General features: G+C 37.5%; 1 protein-coding gene across 1 annotated transcript; it reads left to right on the top strand.

Annotated features, from left to right (window-relative positions):
- The first annotated feature begins 1,583 nt into the window (after window positions 1-1,583).
- Window positions 1,584-24,740, top strand: esyt3 (extended synaptotagmin-like protein 3). The gene is made up of 23 exons (XM_066641056.1): window positions 1,584-2,111; window positions 5,688-5,729; window positions 6,814-6,948; window positions 8,067-8,143; window positions 8,689-8,755; window positions 9,560-9,649; window positions 9,797-9,852; window positions 10,209-10,329; window positions 10,579-10,755; window positions 11,155-11,237; window positions 11,383-11,431; window positions 11,750-11,839; window positions 12,243-12,305; window positions 13,040-13,099; window positions 15,104-15,178; window positions 16,352-16,438; window positions 17,255-17,404; window positions 17,579-17,997; window positions 19,529-19,627; window positions 20,465-20,596; window positions 21,485-21,590; window positions 21,689-21,738; window positions 24,276-24,740. The coding sequence occupies exons 1-23, from the start codon at window positions 1,806-1,808 to the stop codon at window positions 24,328-24,330; spliced, it is 2,589 nt and encodes an 862-aa protein (XP_066497153.1). The 5' UTR covers window positions 1,584-1,805; the 3' UTR covers window positions 24,331-24,740.
- Window positions 24,741-24,758: the final 18 nt, after the last annotated feature.

The raw sequence follows: 24,758 nt of genomic DNA, 5'->3' as shown, positions 1-24,758 counted from the left end.
GGCAGCAGAGACCACATTTAAACTGCAACATTTCTCTCGGTAATCCTATAATACATTCTTCATTCCTGATCTTGACATTCTGTGCATTTCATATTGTGTGTAAAGCTTTATAAACAGTGCATGTTTTTGGCTAAAATGTGTATTTCAAAATTCACATTTATCAACAAAAGGTGCCTGTAATTTTGGGGTCCTCAGCATTAAGGGTCTAACATAATAATCACAACAATACAAGTAAATCAAGTAAAGTAGTCTTTATTGTCAGTTCTCTGTGTTAGGGTTTGTTGTGTAAGTTATTGTGTTCACTGGAAGTAAATACATTTTGGAACATAATCTGCAATCAGTACATCAATAAATAGAAGGAATACTCATTGTAAATTAGACAAAAGAACAGCATACAGGTGGACATGGCGGTTTTTAATATAAGAAATATATCAATTATACAAACCGGATTCCAAAAAAGTTGGGACACTAAACAAATTGTGAATAAATGCAATGCAATGTGGAGGTGCCAACATCTAATATTTTATTCAGAATAGAACACAAATCACAGATAAACTGAGAGAATGTATCATTTTAAGGGGGAAAAAATGTTTCAAAATTTCATGGCATCAACAAATCCCAAAAAAGTTGGGACAAGGCCATTTTTACCACTGTGTGGCATCCCTCCTTCTTCTTACAACACTCAACAGACGTCTGGGGACAGAGGAGACCAGTTTCTCAAGTTTAGAAATAGGAGTGCTCTCCCATTCATGTCTAATACAGGCCTCTAACTGTTCAATCGTCTTGGGCCTTCTTTGTCGCACCTTCCTCTTTATGATGCAGCAAATGCGCCAACATTTCCTTTAAAATGTTACATTTACTCAGATTAAACTTTTCATCTGTCATCTATGTTCTATTACGAATAAAATATTGACATTTGCCACCTCCACATCATTGCATTCAGTTTTCATTCACAATTTGTTTAGTGTCCCAACTTTTTTGGAATCCGGTTTGTACATCAACTGCAACTCTGAGATACTTTCAGATATATAGTGTCCCACAACAGCAATTTACTCATTTAAATACTATATTTAGTGATGACATATAATGGCTTTCGACTTAATTAATATAATTTCTTTCATCTGTTGGGGACTGTCGAGACCTTGATGCTTTTGGTCACTCAATGATCACTGGGCATTAAATTAACAGGGATTTATCTTTTTTACATGTAGTGAAACGGAATCACCACCAGATGGAGTCAAAACTTCGCACAGTCTACAAACGACAGGCATTAAAATGCCCATAAAATGGAATCAGCACAGTCTATAAAACATGGCAGAGTATATCAAAATAGTATAGGAGTATATACAAAATATATATCAATTAAAATGAACGTGAATCATAAATATATACCTGGCTGATTATATATGATCTATATTACAGGTAGAGGCTCGCTCTCTCTCTCTCTCTCTCTCTCTCTCTCTCTCTCTCTCTCTCTCTCTCCCGCTCCACCCCTCCCCACCCCCCTTTGTGGTTTAATGGGAGTCACCCTCTAAAGTGAAGTTGCCGCCCTTTTTCAGTCGCTCCACCAACCTAAACAAGGAAGTGTAATGTTGGAGTTCTGCTACATCATCCAGACCTTTACAACGTCCACCAGTGACATGTAGGCTATCAGCACTGTCCTCCAGATCCTGTAGCTTCTTCCATATGGACTTTAAGACATTCTTTTGAATTCTCATGAAGATAAAGAGCTGAGTTCCACATCTTGAACCTCTCATGAAGATATAATCTCAGCTACAGCAAGAAAACAACCATTAGGAACCAGCATGAGCACCAGCACCAACACCAATGTCGATACCAGTGTTGGTCACCTCACTCCTAGTGATGTCAATCAAATCATCCTGGAGTTCCTCATGTACATGGGCAGAGCGCTCCTGTTGCTTTACCCTATCTACCTCACAGGATCCCTGGGCCTCAGCATCAGTTGGCTCCTGCTCAGCATCCTCCTCTGGAACCTATGGGACAAAAACCGCAAGCACAAGGATGTCCGGATCGACACAGCCATCGACTTCTTGGAGAATGAGAACACTGTGATCAAGAGCGAAATGAAGGCCCTCAACATGCCAGCCTGGGTGGGTATCAGCTATCAGGAATCAGAAAGAATCTTAGCTCCCATCCCATCTGAATTAGATGGTCATGGTTATGGCTTTAGGACATTCAAGTACTGGGGTATTGGTTAGTTTTTCTAAGAGGGCTAATCATTTTTGGCTTTATCGCAGCCCCCAACACAACTTTAATCATGATTTATTGATAGTTTTAGGTTGTTTTGGAAAAACCTTGGGTGGTCCTAATTTTGCTGTACGGGTCTCCCAGTACTCCCAGGTTTTATCTCATCACCAGCACACAGCTGTAAAAGTAATGGAAGATGGTCCAGTTTTGCTTATTAGGACCCCTCAATTTTGACCAAATCCAGGTCAACACCTGTATCAGGTATTCATTGTTACTGTTGGTTTCAGGTGTGAGGAGTTGGAAGCAATGGGGTTCTGAAAAAGCCAATTTAGGCCTTGGTATATATTCAAGCTCAAATTTAGACACTTTTTAAACCTCTAATCATAAATATAGTCAGCCATATTTGGTGTCCAAATTTAGTTCTTTTAATTGTGCGCTGGAGCTACAAAGCTGATCTACAGATTATTGCACTTTGAACAGTCTATGCAGGCACTTTGAAACATAACTTGAGGTATACTCCAGTATGTATTTACCCAAGTGTCACAGTTATGTGGCTAACATTATACATGATTCCCACTAAACCGATTCTTAATTTTCATTTAGCACTTTTATTATTTTCATGTTGTCTTCATAGATGTGTATCACTATAATTATTATTGTTATTTTAATTAATTAATTCCTAATTCCACTGTGGGTGGTTAAAGAACAAGTTTTGTGTTTATGTTGCTTTTTTGGCTAAACGTATACTTGAAATGTGCTACACAGCTTGAAATGTTCTAAAAATATTCTCAGGCCTCAATCACAACCATAAAACATTTTTCTAATGTTGTATTGAGAATGGTCTTCCTTTTTATGAATCATGTAACTTAATCTGTGGCCCTGACAAAATCTTTTAAACATTCTCTGCATTTTAAACATAGTCCTAGTTAAAATGTAACCTTATAAGAACATTCATTGAAATGAAGTGCTAATTATCTATAAAATGTTCTTTAAACATTACATTTAAAAAGTTCTTTAAAGCTTTTTTAGAATTTATAGTTAACCGTTGCCAGTGTTGTGAGGTTTTCACTTGCTAGCTGGGCTAGCAGGGTTTGTGCTTTACCCCACCTTATTAGTTAAAAATAAAAATATGTTAAAGCTGGGGAAAGATGTATTAATTTGGGTGATCAAGGTTTGCAGAATAAAACTGGCCATAAAAATGTATCATGATAGATTATGAACAGGCAAGCAGTCTGTGTAATGCTAATCAGTGTGCCTATCCATTTGTTAGCCTTGTAGCTGCAGTACATAACATAGTAAGCGAGTTTGAGCTGCCAAACATGCCTTGTTAAATGATTACATTCCTGATAGGGGAGATATTGCATACATTTGTTTTTTTCTGTAAAACATGCTTTAACAATTGCTACGCTGTGGTATATTTCAGGATCCATTATAGAATTCCACTTTTGTGAGGGGTGTGGCAAAATGTTTCCTGGGAACATGTCAGGCAAAGCAGGTTTTATTTTGTTTAGAGGTGTACCTGTATATCTGTTTTGGCCTAAAGAAGTACAACAGGTCAGACATTTTCTATGTGCAATCTAGTATGTATACTCAGCACATACAGTAAAAATGCTTATGTTACCTATGTCTGGTCAAAGTCATAGCCTAAATATATATATTCGACATAGAAAAGCTTTGATGAATGGAACAGAAACCTCTGGACACGTAGGCTGCACATGAGTCTAAAATCACCATGGCCACTGTCATAACATCAGTGGGTTTATAAAACTTTGGTCTCTGAAAGAGTGCAACTGTGTTCTTTGGAGTGATGAAGCTACATTCAATACAGTTAGGATGAATTTGAGTGAAGTTTGGAGCACCCGGAGGAAACCCACACGGACATAGGGAGAACACACCAAACTCCTCAAAAATGAGAACAGTGCGATTTATTTATTTATTATTTTTGTTTTGTGTGAAGTAGCAAAAAAGGTCGTAATTGTGGGATTGATTCCCGCTTCAGGTGACTGTCTGTGAGGGGTTGGTGTGTTCTCCCCGTGTCTGCGTGGGTTTCCTCCGGGTGCTCCGGTTTCCTCCCACAGTCCAAAAACACACGTTGGTAGGTGGATTGGCGACTCGAAAGTGTCCGTAGGTGTGAATGTATGTGTGTCTGTGTTGCCCTGTGAAGGACTGGCGCCCCCTCCAGGGTGTATTCCCGCCTTGTGCCCCATGATTCCAGGTAGGCTCTGGACCCACCGCGACCCTGAATTGGATAAGCGGTTACAGATAATGAATGAATGAATGAATGAATGAATGAATGAAAAAAAGTAAGTCTGGTCATTAGAAAAGTTCATTCACATAGCCAGATGGGTGCATCTCACATACATTTATGTAATATATTTAAAAATATCAATTAATAAAATATAATTATATTTACATTTCTGTATTATACATACCACTTATAATAAATCTGTATATATTTGACAAATATAAGTATCCTTTCTTTATACTTTTGTCTCATATATTGGGTAAATGTGTAACAAATTTATAAATAAATAAATAAATGTGTAAAAATGTGTAAAAAAAATGTGTAATAAATGGATAACACCGGTGCTCTTTACAAAATCATTTACATACTAGATATCTAGACTCTGAGCAGAACGCTGCCTCACACCAACAATGAACTTTTCGTTGCCACATAAACATTTCTTTGGAACTACAACAGGAACTAGAACAAAAAAATGGAAATTTAACAAAAGCCTGTGTTATCAGTCAAAACAAATCGTGAGATGATTCTGTGTTTGCTGTGATATGCTGATTCATTTGGCAAATACCTTTTATTAAGGTTTAAGGCAAACTCCCAACCCACCGACACCCTGATCTGTATGAAGCAATTACAATAGATGAATGGATGAATGAATTAATGAATGACTGCACTGTTTATTATTAACACTGAATTAGCTGTCACTGCTCTACTTGGATAGCTCAATTTTGGGAATCACTGTGAGGATTGGATTGCATTTAGCCAGAAGAGCACTAGTGAGATCAAATGTAAGATGACAAGCTCCGTATCACAAACACCACTCTGGATTATTCCAAATGGAGCAGCACTGCTCCACTGCTGTAAGTTAATCATGTACTGAATGGTTACTAATGACACTTGGCTTACTTCAGGAGAGGTTTGGAAATGGTAAATAGGTGACATAAGTACATGTGTTATGTGTAATGTTATGTGCATGTAGAAGGTTTTGTTTTTTTTCTTGAGCATCTTAATGCTGTGTGCAAAATAAATAGCTATTTATATTTGCGAATAATTCACACCTCATTAAAAACATTGTAAAGTATGTAAAAATATAAAGATACGAAATCAAAGGCTTCTAACAGAGCAATGTATTTTTTTATATTGTGTTTATCATTTATTTGTTTGTATTTTTTTTATCCCTGCTGCATATAGTTGTTTTTTGTTGTTGCTAATGGTTGTGTTTTTATGTTTTTTTTAATAGGTTCAGTTCACTGAAGTTGAGAAGGCTTCTTGGATCAACAAGGTAAGAAAAGTCAAGTAGGTCAATTGGATAGGCTGAAAAGTATTTGAAGTCATTTCAACATACTACAGTCAGCCAAATATTAAAATGGCCTTCTTGTTCATTTCCATTTTATCAGCTCCACTGACCATGTGTGTACACTTCGTAGTTTTACAAATACACAATGTAGCCTAACTGTTAAACTGTCTGTTGCTCTGCACACCTGGCTAGTTCTCTTTCACCCTGTGTTGGTCATACTCACTACAGCAGTGACAATGACATGGTGGGAGTGTGTTAATGTGTGTTGCACATGGATCAAATGGATCAGTCACAGCATTGCTGCTGGAGTTTTTAAAAACCTCAGTGTCACTGCTGGACTCAGAATCTTTTAGCCACTGATGAAGGACTGCACACAAACACAAACTGCAGTAACAGATGAGATACTGTCTCTGAATTGCATCTAAAATGTGGACCAACAAGTAACCAGGGAGTGGGTGCAGGGTTTTAAAACTAAATTCCAAGTAGAATTGCTGTCTGATCCACTCGTGTAGAATAATGATTCATTCTGTTAATTCATGACTAATTGACTAATTAATTCTTGTGAATCTTTCTAAATACGTCAAGGTCAAATCTAAAATGTTTATAATCGATCATTAGGGGTTCAATATACAATTTTCAAGCAAAGCAACTGATATAAAACTACAGATATTAAGAATGAGAATTCAGAGATGTAAAGAAAATACAGGAAGTGCAGTATCTTATTGCTTTTGTCTGAAAATAGCCCATCTCTAAATGGGCTTCGTCAATCGTGTCTTTGTCCCTACATTATTCATCTGTATCAGTGACTTGACCAGCACCAGCAATTAGCCAGAGATAATGTAATGTAATAAAATAATGTAAATGATGGACAATTTAACTCCCAGTAAATGAGAAAATGTATTGTTAATATTCATGCAAGCACTGACTCTAGTGGACACTGTAGTGGCTAACACCACCTCAGCACATCATGCCTACATAGAGGGTAAACACCAGCACTCATGAGATTATTCCGCCATGCAACTCAAGCTTGTTTCTAGGGCACACCTCTTGTATTTCTTCTTGTTCCCAGATCCTTCAACAGGCCTGGCCATTCTTTGGAATTTACATGGAAAAACTCTTAAAAGAAAGCATCCAGAGTTCCATCCGGCAGTCCAACTCTCACCTAAATACCTTCACTTTTACCAAGGTCCACTTTGGGCAGAGGGTGAGTCTCAGAAGCAATTTTATGCATACCTTTAAAAGGTTATGTGCAGACTACCAGCCCAAATCTGTATTTAGGTATATCCAGATTGTTTTTTTTTTTTTATATTCCTGACAGGGAGATACAGAAATCACACATGAAATCCAATTCAAATTCTATATCTGCCACATTTGGAAGTGATTTCAAATGTGATTCTTTCAGATTTTAAAGTATGTCATTTTTGAAGTGTCATTAGAAGACATTTTGAAACTGTGACTGTACAACTCTGAACCCAGACTAGAGAGAATGATTGTTTGTAGGGCAAGATGAAGCACTTCCATCTCTCCAGTATCCGAGTTTAAATGCATGTCACCAGCATAGCTACATACTTTCAGCTACCACATGCTGTTTCCACAGCAACCCATGCAATTTGTTTGGCTATATCTGTATACACAGATCTGATCTGAGATCAGATTCAAGAAACAGATCCAGTATGCCCACTGTCTTATTTACACCTAACTTGCACCTACACATCAGCCATTTTATTTGCAACAAAAATCGCTTCGTAGTTAGGTGGTAATAGAAATAGTTCTTGCTGTGCTTGCTGTGTGTCTTCTACACGTTATTTATTTCTAGACTTAGGATTATTTTTTTAAGAGATCACCTGTGCATATATTTGCTGAGCTAAAATTTAGAACAGTGAATGTGAGTATCTTTTCGTTATTTTTGGTTTTAGTTAATGCCAGCTAGCATCTGTATCCTGCTAATGGTGTGACCAGGGATGTCTGCTTTCGTAATCACATATATTTGACAGTGCACTCACTTTAAAGCATTTGCATTATGTTGCAACAGCGTGTAATATAATGTAATGTATTCTAAAACGTAGTCAAAACCAGCAGGCTTTACAGATATTCAAGGAAATGTTGGCCTGTGCATTTCCTCCTTGACTTTCCATAATTTGGCATATTAAACACCTGAATAGTGATGCGTGATTTGAATTATTACTGAGATACTGGAACCATTAAACCAGGTACCTATGTACATCCCAAGTTTTAGACGTTTTGGAGTTGAAAGTGCAAACAAGCTGTTTACTTAAACACATAAATCATTCATAAAAGCATTTCTTGAAACATATGTTTCAGGCTCCAACCATTTCAGGCATACGAGTGTACACGCATGAAGTGGACAAGAGGGAAGTCATCCTTGACCTCAACATTGTGTAAGTTACAGGGACAAAGGCAGTGTTTTATGATTTGATTGTATTAGCTGATGAATTTAAACTTACTTTAATTGCATTTAGACTTATTAGGTGTTCATTAAGTGCTAACACCTAATAAGTCTAAATGCAACTAAATTAAATTAAAATGCATGACATCAAAAGCACATATATCAGTAATGTGCTTTTGTTGTCATACTTATCCATAGAGAGATTTCCTGGACTATTGTAATGATATTATGAGCTGTACATGGTGAAATACTTCCCTGCATCCACCCATTGCAATCAAACTGTTTACATTTATTCAAGGATGTTTTTGGCAAGTGGTGAATCATGACCCATCATATTTTAAAGGACACAGCCTTTTCTGGATACTGATTTTATACTCCTTTATAAAACCTTTTATATAGCATTTAGGTTTTTAATCTAAATTGCCCAATACTGTGGCCAAATCTGTTGCCTCCGCATACATTTTAGAATAAGTATATAAAATAATTTTATTTATTTATTTATTTTTAATATATGACTATTGCTTGAATATTTCTTAGGTATGTCGGAGATCTGAACATCAATGCAAATGTTAAGTCGCTCTCCGTAGGCGCAAAGGAACTTCAGGTTAGTTGCCCATCACTATTTTTGAAAGTGAGTTGTAAATATAACGTAGGGATCTCGATTTTGTTTTTTACTGTGTATTTTTATTTGTACGCTCTCTCACTCTGTCCTTCAAACACAAACTGCACCCCAGCATGATGATGTAATGTGACAAATACAGTTTCTTTGCAAGGGTTTGGACAACCTGGTCAATGAAATGTAATTTTGACAATAACATGTTCTCTACATGGAACCGACACACAAACATGACATTGATCTTTCTTTTTTTTCTAATTCCAGTTCACATTTTTTTAAATATTTTGTTGATTTTAATATATTGGGGGGAAAAAACATAAAATGTGCTGTGAGGTTTGAACAAGCCACATTTCTTGTAAAACTGGTAAAAAAAAAGTATGAGCTTTGGAACAGCACTAGGCTGTGGAGCTGTGGGAATAATTTGGTAATATTTATGTGGCTGGATGCAAACAAATCCTTACAGCAATGTTCCCATGTCTATGGTGTTACCTTCCCAGTTTTATTTACCCTTCCTTTAAGGTGTGGGGTGTTGAAACAGGAATCACCCAAATATATTCTCCTCGTATTTATCCACATTAGATGATTCTGAGTGTAATTTCAACTAGTGGGTAATGTCCTGTTCGGGAACAAACACTTGACATTTATTATGTTTCATACAACATTACCTGTGACCCTGCTTAATCAACAAACATGGAGGAAATATATGATAATCTGAAGGTAAATCAAAATGTGTTTTGTTCTGATTCATTTTAAAATGAGTTATAAATGGCAAAGAAAATTTCTTCCTCTCAGCTTCAGGGCATGCTCCGTGTTGTTCTCGAGCCTCTGATTGGTCAGTCCCCGCTTGTGGGTGGGGTCACCATGTTTTTCATCCGCCGCCCTGTGAGTTATGGTTTCATTTTCTTTCAGAATTATTCTGGACAAAAAATTAAACTGTTCTGCAATTGCAATTGTTTTTTGATGTAACATGATTACCATTCCAGATTTATTTATTTATTATTTATTTATTTTCTTAATGACTATGATCAGACAATGCACTTAAACTGGACAGGGATGACCAATCTTCTAGACAGTCCAGCACTACGGTATGTGTCAGCTGAATGAGTTTTACTCATTCACGCATTGTTTATCATTATTATAATACATGTAACAGTATGTCACAATAATGATGAGAGGATTCATAGTTTTTTTTTTATTAACTCTTTTATTGAGAAAGCACATGATATCACAATAGTATGAGATTTTACTTATTGTTGCCTTCACATTTTTTAACATTTAGCTGAAACGAAAAAAAAAAATTGGGACGTGGGTTGTCTAGTTGGCAAACGTTACTAATATTGTAACATAGATGTCATGAAAGTTTTCTGATCTGATGTATCTTGATATTATATTATTTCCTATGTCACTCACCTCTATGATTCATGCATCAACTTCTCCACAGTGGTTTTTCAGTATCAGCCATCTTGGATGTCATTGCCTCCATCATGGTGCTGCCAAACCGCATGTGTTTCCCACTGATAGACCAGGTCAAGGTGGATCAGATGAGGTTTCCACTACCCCGAGTGAGTACATTGTGTCATTGAAGCTAGGAAAAACAGTGTAAATATTTATTTGCATGAAAGATGCCCTTCTCATGCAAATAGAAACATTTACCTATGGTTAAAATGTCCAAATACAAATTAAGAAAAGCTGTATGAGAATATTTTGCAGTGTATTAGCTTATTTATTTATTTATTTATTTATTCACACTTTTTTAATGCTGCACACAATTTTGAATGTTTTTTTTTTCTTCTTTCTTTAAATTGTCCAAGGGAGTGGTGCGTGTTCAAGTTGTGGAGGCCCAGGATCTGGTTGCCATGGACACATTGATGATGGGTCTGGTGAAAGGAAAATCTGATCCATATGCAGTTTTAATAGTAGGCAACCAACGATTCCAAACAAAGACCATTAAGGAGACCTTAAACCCCCGCTGGAATGAAGTGTATGAGGTAAGAACTCATGCTTGTTCTATATTTCAGCTGTCAAATTTAACACCTTCACAACTCGCTAAATTAATAACATTGCATATCTTTTAACTCTGTTATCACATTTTCTTGATTTTACCCTTCAAAACATTTGCAGCATTGCAAAGCTGCTGATCACTTTCAGTTACTGTCATAGAAACTGTGACTGTCACCCTCTCGTTCAAAACAGTCTTAAATGAGTTTAAAAAATATATTTTCCATATTATTTTAAATATTTTTCCACTTTTTAGTTAACAGACAACATAATTTAGTGCTTGGAGAAGACATTTATAAATCAGTGAGCAGTAAACTAATAAAAGGAAACCTAGAAAGCTTTGTTTACCCTCAAAAATGCAATCACCACCACCCCCATCTTCTTGGTAGTTTGTGGTTCATGAGGCTCCTGGGCAAGAGCTTGAAGTGGAGCTTTTCGACGAGGACAAGGACCAGGATGACTTTCTGGGAAGGTAATAGAACTTTATATGTTCTATTTGGGGAAATAAATGCAGTTAACCTAAATAACAAATTGTAGAATATACCTTTAGATTTTTGCTTAATTAATTAACATTTTTATGTGAATTAAATGTGGGTTTACTTATTGCCACATTGCAGGTTTAAACTGGACTTTGGAGAAGTGAAGAAGGAGAAGGAGATTGATAAGGTGCGTATCACAGAGTCTACATGAAATAAACAACTGGATTATAACGGCATAGAACTATTTGGAACAAAACATAGAATATATGATACTATAATAAAATTATATATTATTATTATATACATATCATTATCTATACGGCACATGCATTTAATATGATTTTCCAGTATTTTTAATTCAGCATATAAACAACATATATACTTTAAAATGTGCATTCAGTGTCAGAAATTCAACAAATTATGTAATTTGACCAGAGCCAACCAAATGTTTGCATACGTCAGTAAATCGCTTGGTGGTCATTCCCCTTTCGTGTTTGTTTTACAGTGGTTCACGCTTCAGGACATTCAGAGTGGAAAACTTCATTTGAAATTGCAATGGCTCTCCCTGCAGACTGATAAAGACCTACTTAAAGAGGTAACTGCTTACATAACACTAATCAAAAATTGTTAACTAGAGGGGTGTTAAACCTCAGCGCTGCATTGTGGAGCAGTGGAATTGCATTCTCTGAAATACGTATGTAATTGTCCAATATCAGTCAGTGACTTCACTATGATGCTCCAGACTGGATTCCATAAAATCCTCACTTCAATGTTCAGTTTATGTATTGTATTTCAAAAGAGTAGAGCATTTTGTTATGTTAAATGTCTAGTTCCTACATTTTATAAATGCTTATATATTTGGTACTGGGCATAGTAGTTATTAACCAAAATTCCAATATTGCCTCAACCATAAAAAACAACACTCAGATATTACAGATAATATTAATATATTTTATTAATAATATTAATAATGCTGCATGATGATATTTCTATTTTAGGCTGCTGGTGGCTATGCTTGTGCTATGCTCGCTGTGTACCTGGACAATGCCTCTAGCTTGCCTGTGAGTATACAGTTATAATGGCAATACATTTTCTCAACAGTTTACATTGACAGAAAACTACAATGTAACACGGTTTCCAGTTTTATGATTAGTTTTTGCTACAATAGTGTTACATGTATATGTGCTTTTTTATTGTTGTTAACTTATTACCATTGTCATTGTCATGGTCTGGAATATTGCCAATACATCAAAGACCTTTTGGCCACTTCATTTAGATACTCAGTTAACTTCATATTATCAGCACAAAATATTGCTGAGTTGGACCTGACCAACTGAAGCAAACACCTAACACAACCCTGCATCCAAACGCTTGGACAGTGGGTGGTATGCATGATTGTTGCATCGCTTCAAGTGTTTCTCTTCTCACCCTGATACCGACTTGGACTCCGACATCACTCTGCAGTCCCTTTTCTCATTGCTCCAGAGTCCAGCTTTTATGCTCCGTCACAAGCTGAAGCCGTTTTCTGATTAGCCTCACTTCACCAACAAGTGATTTTCTTATCTGTGAAGTGATTCTTATGTTACTTCACAGCAACGTCTTTCCCAGGACCACAAGACACAGTACAACTTCTCAAACATCTCAACACATGAATCAGCTAGTTCAGCCTGAATGGCTTGATAAATCCACTTATGTGTACAATAAAAAGATTTAAAGTTGTGCCAATAAACTTTAAATCTATGTGCTATGCGTACAGTGAAAGTTTTTATAATGGTTTTTATGTATTTGCCTTCAGAAAGACCAAAGTGAGTTCAGCCAGGCTGAGAAGCCGGGGAAACACGGCAAAGACACAAAGGTATGTCAGTGAAGTTCTGTTGGTTTTGAGCCCAGTCTTCTCTGATGTGCATTCCTTTTTTTAGTTTATTAAAAAACATGTTTGTATTCTTTCTAGTCCCATCACATGACACACTCTTTCAACTGGGACATTAGAATTTGATGTAACATAGAGACAAGTAGAAACCTGTATAGTCCTTGAATTGCTAACTAAATATTAAATAAATAATGGGCATTTATTTAAATTTACATTTGCAATGAAACAAATATTTTATTGCAATTCCAATGCCAGTCTCTTTCTCTCTGTAGATTTTTTTTTGGTCATTTTAAATCCCTCAGCCACAATAGTTGCACAAACGCAATTTCCTCAACCTCCAAAAATGCTAGTACAAAAAAAATGAATAGATATCCAGTGTTTTTCTGTGAATTTGAATTCAATATACAGGTTTTATCTTTTTTATGTCTGGAATGCAGGAAATGGGGGCATCTGTGCATTCTATATAAAAAATAAGACATATCTTGTTCCTGGATGCTGTATGTCAAAAATAATAAAGATTTATTATAAAAATGTTCAATTTTGAAACATTATCTCAAAATAATGACTTGCTTTTGTGCAACCATTGTGACTGACGGATTGTGTGTGTATCTGTATATATATATATATATATATATATATATATATATATATATATATATAGTCTCAAAATATTTACTATTTTTGACATATAGCATCCAGGAACAAGACATGTCTTATTTTTTGCCCTCTGTCTTTTAGCAATGGGCTTTTACATGATGAAGGTTTCTTGAACACTGATTTAAAGCTGTAATCTGAGAATTTTGTGCCAAAGTATGCAATGCATACTCCTATGTATTCAGAATAACAGCATGTCTCAGCCCTATGCTCCTGTCTGTACAGGAGAACTGAGTTAGCTGGGTGCTTTTCCCTTGGGGCAGAACAAGCCCAGTTGCCTTGAATTTCCTGTCCTTCGAGAGCAGGTGTGGCTATTGTCACTGTGTTCACATGCCTCTTCTACTGTGTAAACCTCTGTTGGCTACTTAGATTGAATATGCTGAGCTTGTCTCTCAGAGAGGGGTTTAACTAATTTCTTCAAGATTTCTTTGTTAATTCTGAGAGCCAAATATAGACATTTAATTTACTTTATTTAATTTATAGCCATTTAATCTCAAAACACCAGGAAATCTAAACACCTTCTGAGTGTTGTATATAATTTCAATTGTGGTATAATCCAAAAATTGTGTACCTGCACCAAGTATATAATTACCTTAGAAAGAACAGTCGGGGTATTAGCCTAAGGACAATCTCCAGTGCCAAGCATTGGCTAGAAGGTTATAAAGCCTGGACTGACATGTAGTGGATGGAGATGAAAGGATCCAGTTGCTTTGGGATGAGCTGGGCTATCTTTTTTTCTTTTCTTTTTTTTTTAAATTCAGAACTAACCATCCAACACCAGCACCTGACCTCATTGATATGTGGTTGAGTGCCGTTTGATCTATAATAAATTTTCCAACATTTTGGCAGTGTGGGGTGTTACTACATCAATGAGGAATGAATACCCTTCATTTCAGAAGAAATATGGGATGACTGGGTTTCTACAAGCTGGGGCAATTTCCTCAACCTCCAAAAATGCTAGTACAAGTAAAAATGAATAGATATCCAATCTGTTTCTGTGAATTTCAATTCGATATACAGGTTTGATCTTGTCTGGAATGCAGGAAATGTAGGTATCCAGCATTCTGTTGTTATTTAAAGGCATTCCATCTCTAGTTTGAACCCTGACAAATGAGGTAAGCGTTTGGTTTTAGGGAAGGTTTTGTTTCTCTAGTTGGACCTGTTCAGCTGGTTCCATTCACTAACATTTCAGAAAAAGGCTGTAGCTTGGTGTCAAATGAGACATTGCCAAATGCAAAGACACTTCATACATGGTAGGCTTTAATACAGTTTGTTCTTGAATTCAAATAATTAGAACCTGATCCTCATATTGTAATGCATTTCTTTTCTACTTAGCAACTCACAAGGAGGCAAAACAACCCCAGCTCTTATGTCAAGTTGTCCATAGACCAGCAAAGCCGGAAAAGCAAGGTAATGAGCACATTTGCATGCCATTTCCATGGTGCACTGCTGGGAATCGCCCCCTACTGGATGAGTGTAGACCGGAGAAATGTAATACTGATATTAAATGAAATAACTACAGGCTAAAACTATAGAAAACAAAGTTGGTAATAAGTGAACAGTAAAAGTAAAACATTTCGCTTCTTGAATAAAATAAATATTTAAGTACAAGTACAAAAACCTTTCCTGAAATGGCAGCTCAAAGCAGTTCACAATCCAAGCCCCACACGCATCATGGTCATACATCTGTATGAAGTAAGTCATAGAGCTGCCCTGGAACTTTTCATTACAAGCAGTTTTTTATTTTTTTTTTTTAATAGTAATATCAGTGTTTGCATCCATGTCTTTGGTCTGTAATATAAACATAGCACAAAATGGTAAGGAAATCTGTTTGGAAGATTATTCCTTTGTTGTAACAATACTTCTTTGCTATAAATCTTATATAGTTGGAAAGCCTTTTAAATTCTCTTTTAAATGGTGCCACATTTATAAAGAACATGCATTTCAGGGATGAGCAGTAGAGCTGAGTATGTGGGTTGAACCCATGAAAAATTTGCCAAATCCTCTCTGTCAATGCCAAACGGCTTATTCTGCCATTGACTCGTTTGGTGTTTGCTGGACTGGATGATTGAGGTTTGAAGTAACAAGATGTATTGGCAGTGTAACAATTTATTCACTTAACAAACAGAATCCTCAATAGCGTGTAGAAGAACCATACACAGCCACAACAGCCTGGCACCTCCTCTTCATGCTAGTCACAGTGCTGTGGGATGGCATCCCATTCTTCAACCAGCATTTGCTACTGGTTGCAGAATTTTATCTTGATATCTCTCTGCATTGAGATTACCTCTAGTGATGACAAGCTTTGTTTGTCCAGTGAGGGAGATGCCGCCCCACACCATCACACATGGGCGCAATGCACATACTTAGCTGCTCATCCCACAAATGCATGTTCCTTACAAATGTGGCACCATTTAAACAGGCTTTTCAATGGTATAATATTTATTTATAGAAGTATTGTTACAACAAAGAATAATCTACCAAACACAAATGTCCTTACTTTTTGTGCTGTGTTTCTTTTGTTTCATTAAAAAGAATTTAAAAAGTGTTAGAATTGTCAGCCACTGTTTCTCCATCTTTTAGATTGTGTACAACTCCAGAGATCCTGTTTTCGAGGAATGTTTCACATTCTTTGTGCATAGTGTGGAAAGCCAAGTGCTTAATATTCAGGTAATATCTTTCTGAGTTTTAATTTTTGTTTAACCAACATTTTTATCAGGTTTATGGGAAATGTGCATTTTCTATTCTTATTTATTTATATTCTCTGAATGTTCCTTGTTATATTCTTGTAACATAGAAGTCTTCACTCATTAGCTTTAATTGTATTACCACCTCCTTGTTTCTGTCCTCTCTGTTTGTTTGTTTTTCCCTCAATTCCACTGACATACAGGAGCACTTTGTAGAATTATAAAGTGCTATTGTATGGTCAGTGAAGAACAGTAAGTGTACATGTGCCTATAATAAAACATTGACATTAATGCACTGTTGTCATTTTATTTGTAGTTTATGACCCTATAAGTATAGGGAATATCAGCTAGCTTACATAAAATATTAAATTCTATGGTAGCTGCAGATAAATGAAGTTGCAGAATAATATATTTATATTTTCTTTATTTTAATTTGTAAAAAATACATTTATATTCTATAATAATATAATATTATAAATAGTAACATTTATAATTTTCATTTGAATAAGAAAGCAAACTTTTTTTAAAATTTGGCCTTAAAGTCTTAAACACCAAAACATAACGACAGAATACATCAGGAATATATAATGAATAATCTTATTATAGACTTTATAGGGAAATTTATTTATAAATTTAGCATTTATAGGTAAATGCATTGGCCAGAGTTCTATTAGGACTCTTGTTGGTTTAGCATGGTGTTCCTGGCTGAGCTGGGTATTGAACTCTTGCTTGCTTCAGTTCACATAAGCAGAGGGCAAGTTTCAGCAGTTTTATAACTTTTTCTACTCTGTGGGCTCAGGTGATGGTGCCTGAAAAGAAGACGTCTTTGGGTATGTACACTCTGCCCCTTAGTCGGCTGCTCACTGCTTCAGACCTCACACTGGATCAGCGCTTTCATCTGGAGCGATCTGGAGCCAACAGCCATATCAAATTGAAAGCTATACTCAGAGTGAGTGTCCAGAACTGCTCGAGTAACCTTCCACTTATATCCTACTACAGCAACATTAAGCTGTTGTTGCACATTAAGCTTCTTGTCTATAGCAGCATGAGACAGTTTGTACAAACACTTTTGGTTAAATTAGTTGATTTGTTGCTCTTCTAAATGTTTACTCCTCCATTCCAGATCCTAAAGCTGGAGAAACCCCAACCCAAAGTGGAGAACCCTCCGCCAACCCAGGTTCAAAGAGGGCAGCAAGCCAAAGCCCCTCAAACTCAGCAAGCTCAAGCCCAAGCCCAGGCCTCAAAACAACAAACTCAAGTCAAACCCTCCCAAACTCAACAACCTGAGCAGAAAGTGCAGGGTGCCACACTGTCACAGCCATCTGTGTCCACTACAAATGCCCAAGCTTTGGCCAATTCTTCTAGCGCTCTACAGACTGAGTACATCCCACAACGGAGAGGTTCCTTCCGGGGCTCTGAGGGCCGGCGCTCAGGACCCTCGACACCATCCCGAATGCGGCGCTACGACTCCCACAGCCTACTTTCGGAGAACTCCATCGCTTCCTCTCGCTTGGACCTCTCTGATAGCACACCCTACCCAGAGTAAGCATGAATATTCATTCATTCATTCATTCATTCATTGTCTCTAACTGCTTATCCAGTTCAGGGTCACTGTGTGTCCGGAGCCTACGTAGAATCACTGAGCGCAAGGCAGGAACACACCGTGGAGGGGGCGACACACACACACACACCTATGGACACATTTGAGGCACCAGCCCAATCCATCTACCAACATGTGTTCACGGGATGAAACCAGAGGAAACCATGCAGACACAGGGAGAACACACCACACTCCTCACAGACAATCACCCAGAGGAAACCCATGGAGACACAGGGAGAACACACCACACTCCTCACAGACAATCACCCAGAGGAAACCCACGCAGACACAGGGAGAACACACCAAACTCCTCACAGACAGTCACCCAGAGGAAACCCACGCAGACACAGGGAGAACACACCACACTCGTCACAGACAGTCACCCGGAGGAAACCCATGCGGACACAGGGAGAACACACCACACTCGTCACAGACAGTCACCCGGAGGAAACCCACGCGGACACAGGGAGAACACACCACATTCCTCACAGACAGTCACCCGGAGCGGGACTCGAACCTACAACCTCCAGGTCCCTGGAGCTGTGTCACTGCAATACCTGCTGCATCATCGTGCCGCCCAAGCATGAATACACTGTAGTAAAATGACTGCTCAGTACAGTGTATGTTCAAAGAATTGTGGATACTGCCTCTAAGTATTTTTATCCTTCATCTGGAGTCAATGAGCACAGTTCACTCAATAGACAAAATAATGGCATAGTAATAATGGCAATGTCTTTTAAAGATCATGATAAATTTTATAAGACTATATCAGTCAAAAGATTATAATCCCATAGCAGATGTAATCTATATCCTAACACTTAGAGGTACCCCTTATTCTTAATGAATTCGGCTACTTTAAGATGCACCTAAATGGACATAAACGTTTGCATACACAGAATGCATAACCACCAATGAAAAGCATAAAATGAAAGTGGGAAACTGGAAAAACCTTAAAATCATCATGCCCAATGCAAAACGTCAGCTGGAGGGTCAATAGCCCCGTACACTGGGCTGTGGAGCAGTGGAACTGTTGTCTCTGAAATGTCTAAAGATCATTCAGTACCGGAGGGATGAGGTGGAGTGGTGTTTGTGATCCAGAACTGATCACCTAACTTGCTAAAGTTCTAATGGCTGAATAACATCAAAACCTCAAAACAAAGTTGTAGGATCTACTGTAAAATCATTGATAAGTATGAGCAATATAAATTTTAGATGAGCAGTGAGTCCAGAGCCTACCCACAATCACTGGGCGCAAGGCACCTGCCTTCACAGGGTGACACACACTCACACATGAACTGGATGAGTGGTTACAGACAATTGGTGAATAAACTTAAATATTATTTTCCATTCAGAAGGAAAACATGCATTAATCATTTCCCAGTGTTTCCCAAAGTCAGTCCTTGAGACTCCATGCTCTACATATTTTATCTTACTGTCCCTACTGTAATTAAAAAGCATGAAATTATGTTACAGAGCACTTCTGAATCACCAAGGAAGCTTTGGACAGATCCAGCTGACTATTCGTTACGTGCCTCTGAGGAACAAGCTCATTGTGATGGTCAATGGCTGCAAGTGAGTCTCTCTCTGCGTGAGCCTTAGTGTGGAAATTAAGATTCAGAAAAGAAAGAAAGAAGGAAAACTAGCACTGAACTAATGAGATCTCTGGTTGCCATGTTCAAATTTATTCCTGTCCAATATTTGACCTTGCACAATCAGCCATAAAAACTTTAAATCTACTTGTCTAGTTTAGCCTCCCCATCCCCAATGTGTCAAATATCAAACTGTTACTTGCTTTCTAATATCTCTAGACCTTGACATTAGGGCTGCGAATCTTTAGGAATCCCATGATTCGATTCAGAATCGATTCTTGGGGTCACGATTCGATTTTTTTTTCCGATTCTTTCAAATCCAAAGTGTTTCCAAATATTTGCTTTCAAAGACCGTTGGATTTCTTTTTCTTCATTCTACATACTTTAGCGGCGCAACAACAAACACCGTAACATGACACTACACACACCCCTGTAGCCTACTAGACTTGCATGTCTGTACATAGCCCACGCTGCTTCCTTGTTTTGCCTAGCACTACGGTGGCTGAAATGAGAACACCGGCACCCGCAAAAAAAAAAAAATTGATTTTTTTGAAAATGAGAACCGATTCTGAATCGTTCAATGTTAGAAACGCGATTCGAGCTCGAAACGATTTTTTTCCTACACCCCTACTTGACGTGTGCCATTATTATAAGATAATCGTCATCATTTACTGTCGTAAAATGTTGGTTTAGTTGTAATCGTTTTTGTAATTATCTGTATCCCTTCTGGTTTTATTTTTCTTTTTAATTTTTCAGCTAAAATATTCCAGTTGTACTAAAAACCAACCTAAATTGCTTCTCCCCTACCCTTTCTTGCTAGGAACTTGTTCCAATGTAACGATCACGGCTCAGACACATATGTCCGCATTTACCTGCTGCCGGACCAGAAATGGAAGAACCGCATGCGCACCCAAGTGAAGAGGAAGACTGTGGAACCAATCTTTGAAGAAAAGTGAGAGTTTGTTTGCAACAGTTCGGCTGGTCACGATATTTATAACATGCATATTTAAAGTCCACATGAATCAGAAATCAGAACACAATCCATTGCATTAGACTTACTGTTGCTCTGCCTACCTTTTTAGCCCCTTTTCACACCTATTTCAATGGACAGGCACACCAAAAAAAGGTCGTCTTATTCTCCATCAGTGGGCAGGACACTGTTGGTCGGATATTTTGGGCTGGTGGATTATTCTTTGCACAGCAGTGAAACTGACGTGATAGCTTGTGTGCTGTGCTGGTACCAGTGGATCAGAGTTTTTAAAACCCTCAGAGTCACTGCTGGACCGAGACTCATCCACCCAGTCTACAAGTTGGACCAGCAAGGTAGGTGTGTCAAACAGACTGGGCACAGTGTTTGAAAACTCCAGCAGCACTGCTGTGTCTGATCCACTCATACCAGCGCAACACTCACTAACACAACACTGGTCTGGATATTGAAGAACAGAATGACAGGGGCTAAATTATGCAGAGCAAGAGATGGGCAACAGGCTAATTGTAGGATTAAAAAGTGCACCTATATGACCAGTGGAGGTTATAAAAATCGGCAGTGAGTGTAGAAACAAGGAGGCCATTGTAATGTTGTAACTCAAAATGACTGGGACATAAATCCACAAGATAAAGCCGGTCTTTAAAAGGGCAGTCAGTCATTCTGTTTACCACTGAAGCAAATATTTATGAATGTGTTTATTTATTATGCTATTACATGACAACTCACATGAAAAATGTTGTTTGTACTAACTGGATGAAGAGGATTCATGTTTAAAATACGTGTAGTACAGAATCCGGTTCACTAGATGTTGTATGTTATTGGAGAAATTAACTGATTCTTCTATTAAAATAGGTTTGAGTTTTCTGTGCCTCTGGAGGAGGCCAAGACCAGGAAGCTGGATGTTTCTGTAAAGAACAACCGAATGTTCCACACCCGAGAGCGGAAAGAGATCGGGATGGTGAGATCATAATGCACTGGTGTCATGATTTTACAGTCACGATTAAGATATTTATTGCTCGCAGACTGATAACACTTCAATTTGTTGTCTGTTTTCAGGTGTTGATCGATCTGTCACAGCTAGATCTTGTGAAAGGTTCTATCGAATGGTAAGAAATTACACTACATGTGCAGTAATATTGTAAATACCAGCTCATCCAATGTGGAGCTAAATCAATGACATCATCAGAAATACTTTATTGATCCCAGGGGGAAATTGCAAGTATTTGCATAAGTATTTGAATCTGAATTTTGAATATTGTGGGTTCGATTCCTGCTCCGGGTGACTGTCTGTGAGGAATTGGTGTGTTCTCCGCGTGTCCGCGTGGGTTTCCTCCGGGTGACTGTCTGTGAGGAATTGGTGTGTTCTCCCCGTGTCCGTGTGGGTTTCCTCCGGGTGACTGTCTGTGAGGAGTGTAGTGTGTTCTCCCCGTGTCTGCGTGGGTTTCCTCCGGGTGACTGTCTGTGAGGAGTGTAGTGTGTTCTCCCCGTGTCCGTGTGGGTTTCCTCCGGGTGACTGTCTGTGAGGAGTGTAGTGTGTTCTCCCCGTGTCCGCGTGGGTTTCCTCCGGGTGACTGTCTGTGAGGAGTGTGGTGTTTTCTCCCTGTGTCCAGGTGGGTTTCCTCCGGGTGCTCCGGTTTCCTCCCACGGTCCAAAAACACACGTTGATAGGTGGATCGGCGACTCAAAAGTGTCTGTAGGTGTGTGTGTGTTGCCCTGTGAAGGACTGGCTTCCTCTCCAGGATGTATTCCTGCCTTGCGCCCAATGATTCCAAGTAGACTCCAGACCCACCATGACCCTATACAGGATAAGCGGTTACAGATAATGAATGAATGAATTATATTTGTCTGAATATATTATATTTGAATAATTTTTTTTATTGCATTTGATAAATTTGAAATTTTGAGGTGGTAAAATATTAAGATTTGAAAAATTCACATTAGAAATATTCATATTACAAAAATTCAGATAGCAAAAATACGAATCTAGACCAGAGGTTAACCAGCGTTTCCCAGGGAAAAGTAAACTTCCACAGAGAGATCGATCGCAGTGTTTAACTGGATAAATACTGACTGAACGTCTGCCCAATTACCACAGTGTCTCTGTTTAACTTTACACCAAAACAGGGCAAATCTCCGGAAAATAAAGCCACAAGGTTTTTTTTTTATTATTTTTTTTTTCGTCTCACTCATTTTAGACGAGGGGCTGGACTTCCATTACACAGCACTGTTTTATAATCAGACATTTATGAAAATGTAAGTATTTCTACATACATGACAGGTTCCCTGCATTTTTACCTGCAGTTTAAATAAAATGTATTTATGATCAGACCATTTCTCGTGTAAACGCCTGTCCTTTCTGTACAGTGTCTTTCTTAAAAACACGCTAAAACTCGGGGTAACCGTCTATTTAATTGGCCATAGTGATATAATATAAATGTCATGCAGTTCAGGACAGCTGATAAACCCCCACCTGTTCAAACGCGAACTGAAGACACTGCTGAACGACACAATCCTTTAACACAAAAAAAACTCAAGATAATGGCAGGAGTTTAAAAGATAATTTTTTTATGATTGTGTCATTAAACGCAAGTACATTTACATTTAATAAACCAGAATAATATATACATGATGAAGGAACAGGGGGTTTATGTAAAAATGTTTACATGTAATGATGCTTACGCTGTCATTGAAGTGCTCACTTCAAATAAGTACGTAGGTTTCAGTGTAGGATTTGGGACGGTGTGAAACTGCTCTGTGATTGGTGGGCTTGAGAAGAGGGCGCTGTGATTGGTTAATGCTGCGATCGATCGCTCTGCGGACGTTTACTTTTTCCTTGGAAGCCCGCTGGTTGACCAATGGCCTAGATTCGTATTTTTGCAATCTGAATTTTTTCGAATTGAATTTATGGGTCCGTATTTTTTAGATCTGAAATGTGTAACTTCAGATAATTTAACCACCTCAAAATTTCAAGTTTATCAAGTGCCATACAAACATAATTCAGATATAACATATTCAAATATAATATAAATATTGAAAATACTGATTTAAATACTTAAGTCATTGATTTAGCTCCATAATCCAAAACTTTTTCTGAAAGTGAGGTTATTAACTGGGAGGTTGGTACAGCTTCGGTTCATCTGAAAGCAATTTAGAATAGATATTAGAAGATTCTGTGAAGATTTGATGGCATTCTGCCATGAGCATTAGGTGCCAGATTCTCAAAATTTCATGTATAAGATTCCTTAATGTGTTTGTAGCATAATACAACAGTAAGCATTAAAGAAACACTACATAATATTTTTAACTTAAAATTACAGCTTCAATATCATTGTGATGATTTGTTGACGTGTAACAGATGTCTAGAACCTCTGGCGCTACTCTGGGCTCAGCACTGCAGAAACAGTGCTATGTTAATTTTGGAGGAGGGTAGAAAACTCCCTCCCTCATTGATTTCAGTGCAGTGCTGTATATATGAATTACACTAGAAGCAAAAAACCCAAATCTTACTTAGTGTTCCTTTTAGGGATTATTAGGGGTAAATGAGTAAATTGAGCAATTGATTTTATTCTCTAATTTCTTATAATTGTTCCTAAAATTTTGTCATAGTTTCCTGCAGTCTCCTGTAAACCTCTTTTCTACTCAGGTATGAGCTCACTCTACCAGGGCTCAAGAAAAATGAAGGGCAACCTCCCATATGATAAAGAGAAATGAAGGCTCACCATCACAATGCTGTTCCAACTATTACAAAGGTCTTCATATTCTACAGCTCTGTTTACATTTTTACTACTAATATGCATTATGACTAATATGAATGTTCCCAGAATATGTCAACAATTCTTTTATTTTTATTTAATTTATTGTAGGATAGGGCTTCACTTCAGATATTAAATAAACAGTCATTTAATTGTTTGCACTCCATTTGAAATGGAACAATTTTTCTTACTGGAAGCAAGAAACCTTGAGCTGTTAAGCTTGGGTAGATTGTGTGTAATATTGTGTAAATGTGCAGGAAGAAACTACATCTTTTATGTATAAATATGAAAAAAATATATGCATTTAAAACAGGATCTAAAATTAAAGTTTATTAAAGAGTCTTTTGTAAAAAATATACTGAAGTTTGTAGCAC

Source organism: Hoplias malabaricus, chromosome 12, assembly GCF_029633855.1.
Source record: "Hoplias malabaricus isolate fHopMal1 chromosome 12, fHopMal1.hap1, whole genome shotgun sequence".
In the NCBI taxonomy this organism is placed as follows: domain Eukaryota; kingdom Metazoa; phylum Chordata; class Actinopteri; order Characiformes; family Erythrinidae; genus Hoplias; species Hoplias malabaricus.
Note: the sequence above shows the minus strand (reverse complement) of the source record. Positions and strands in the feature narration are given on the sequence as shown.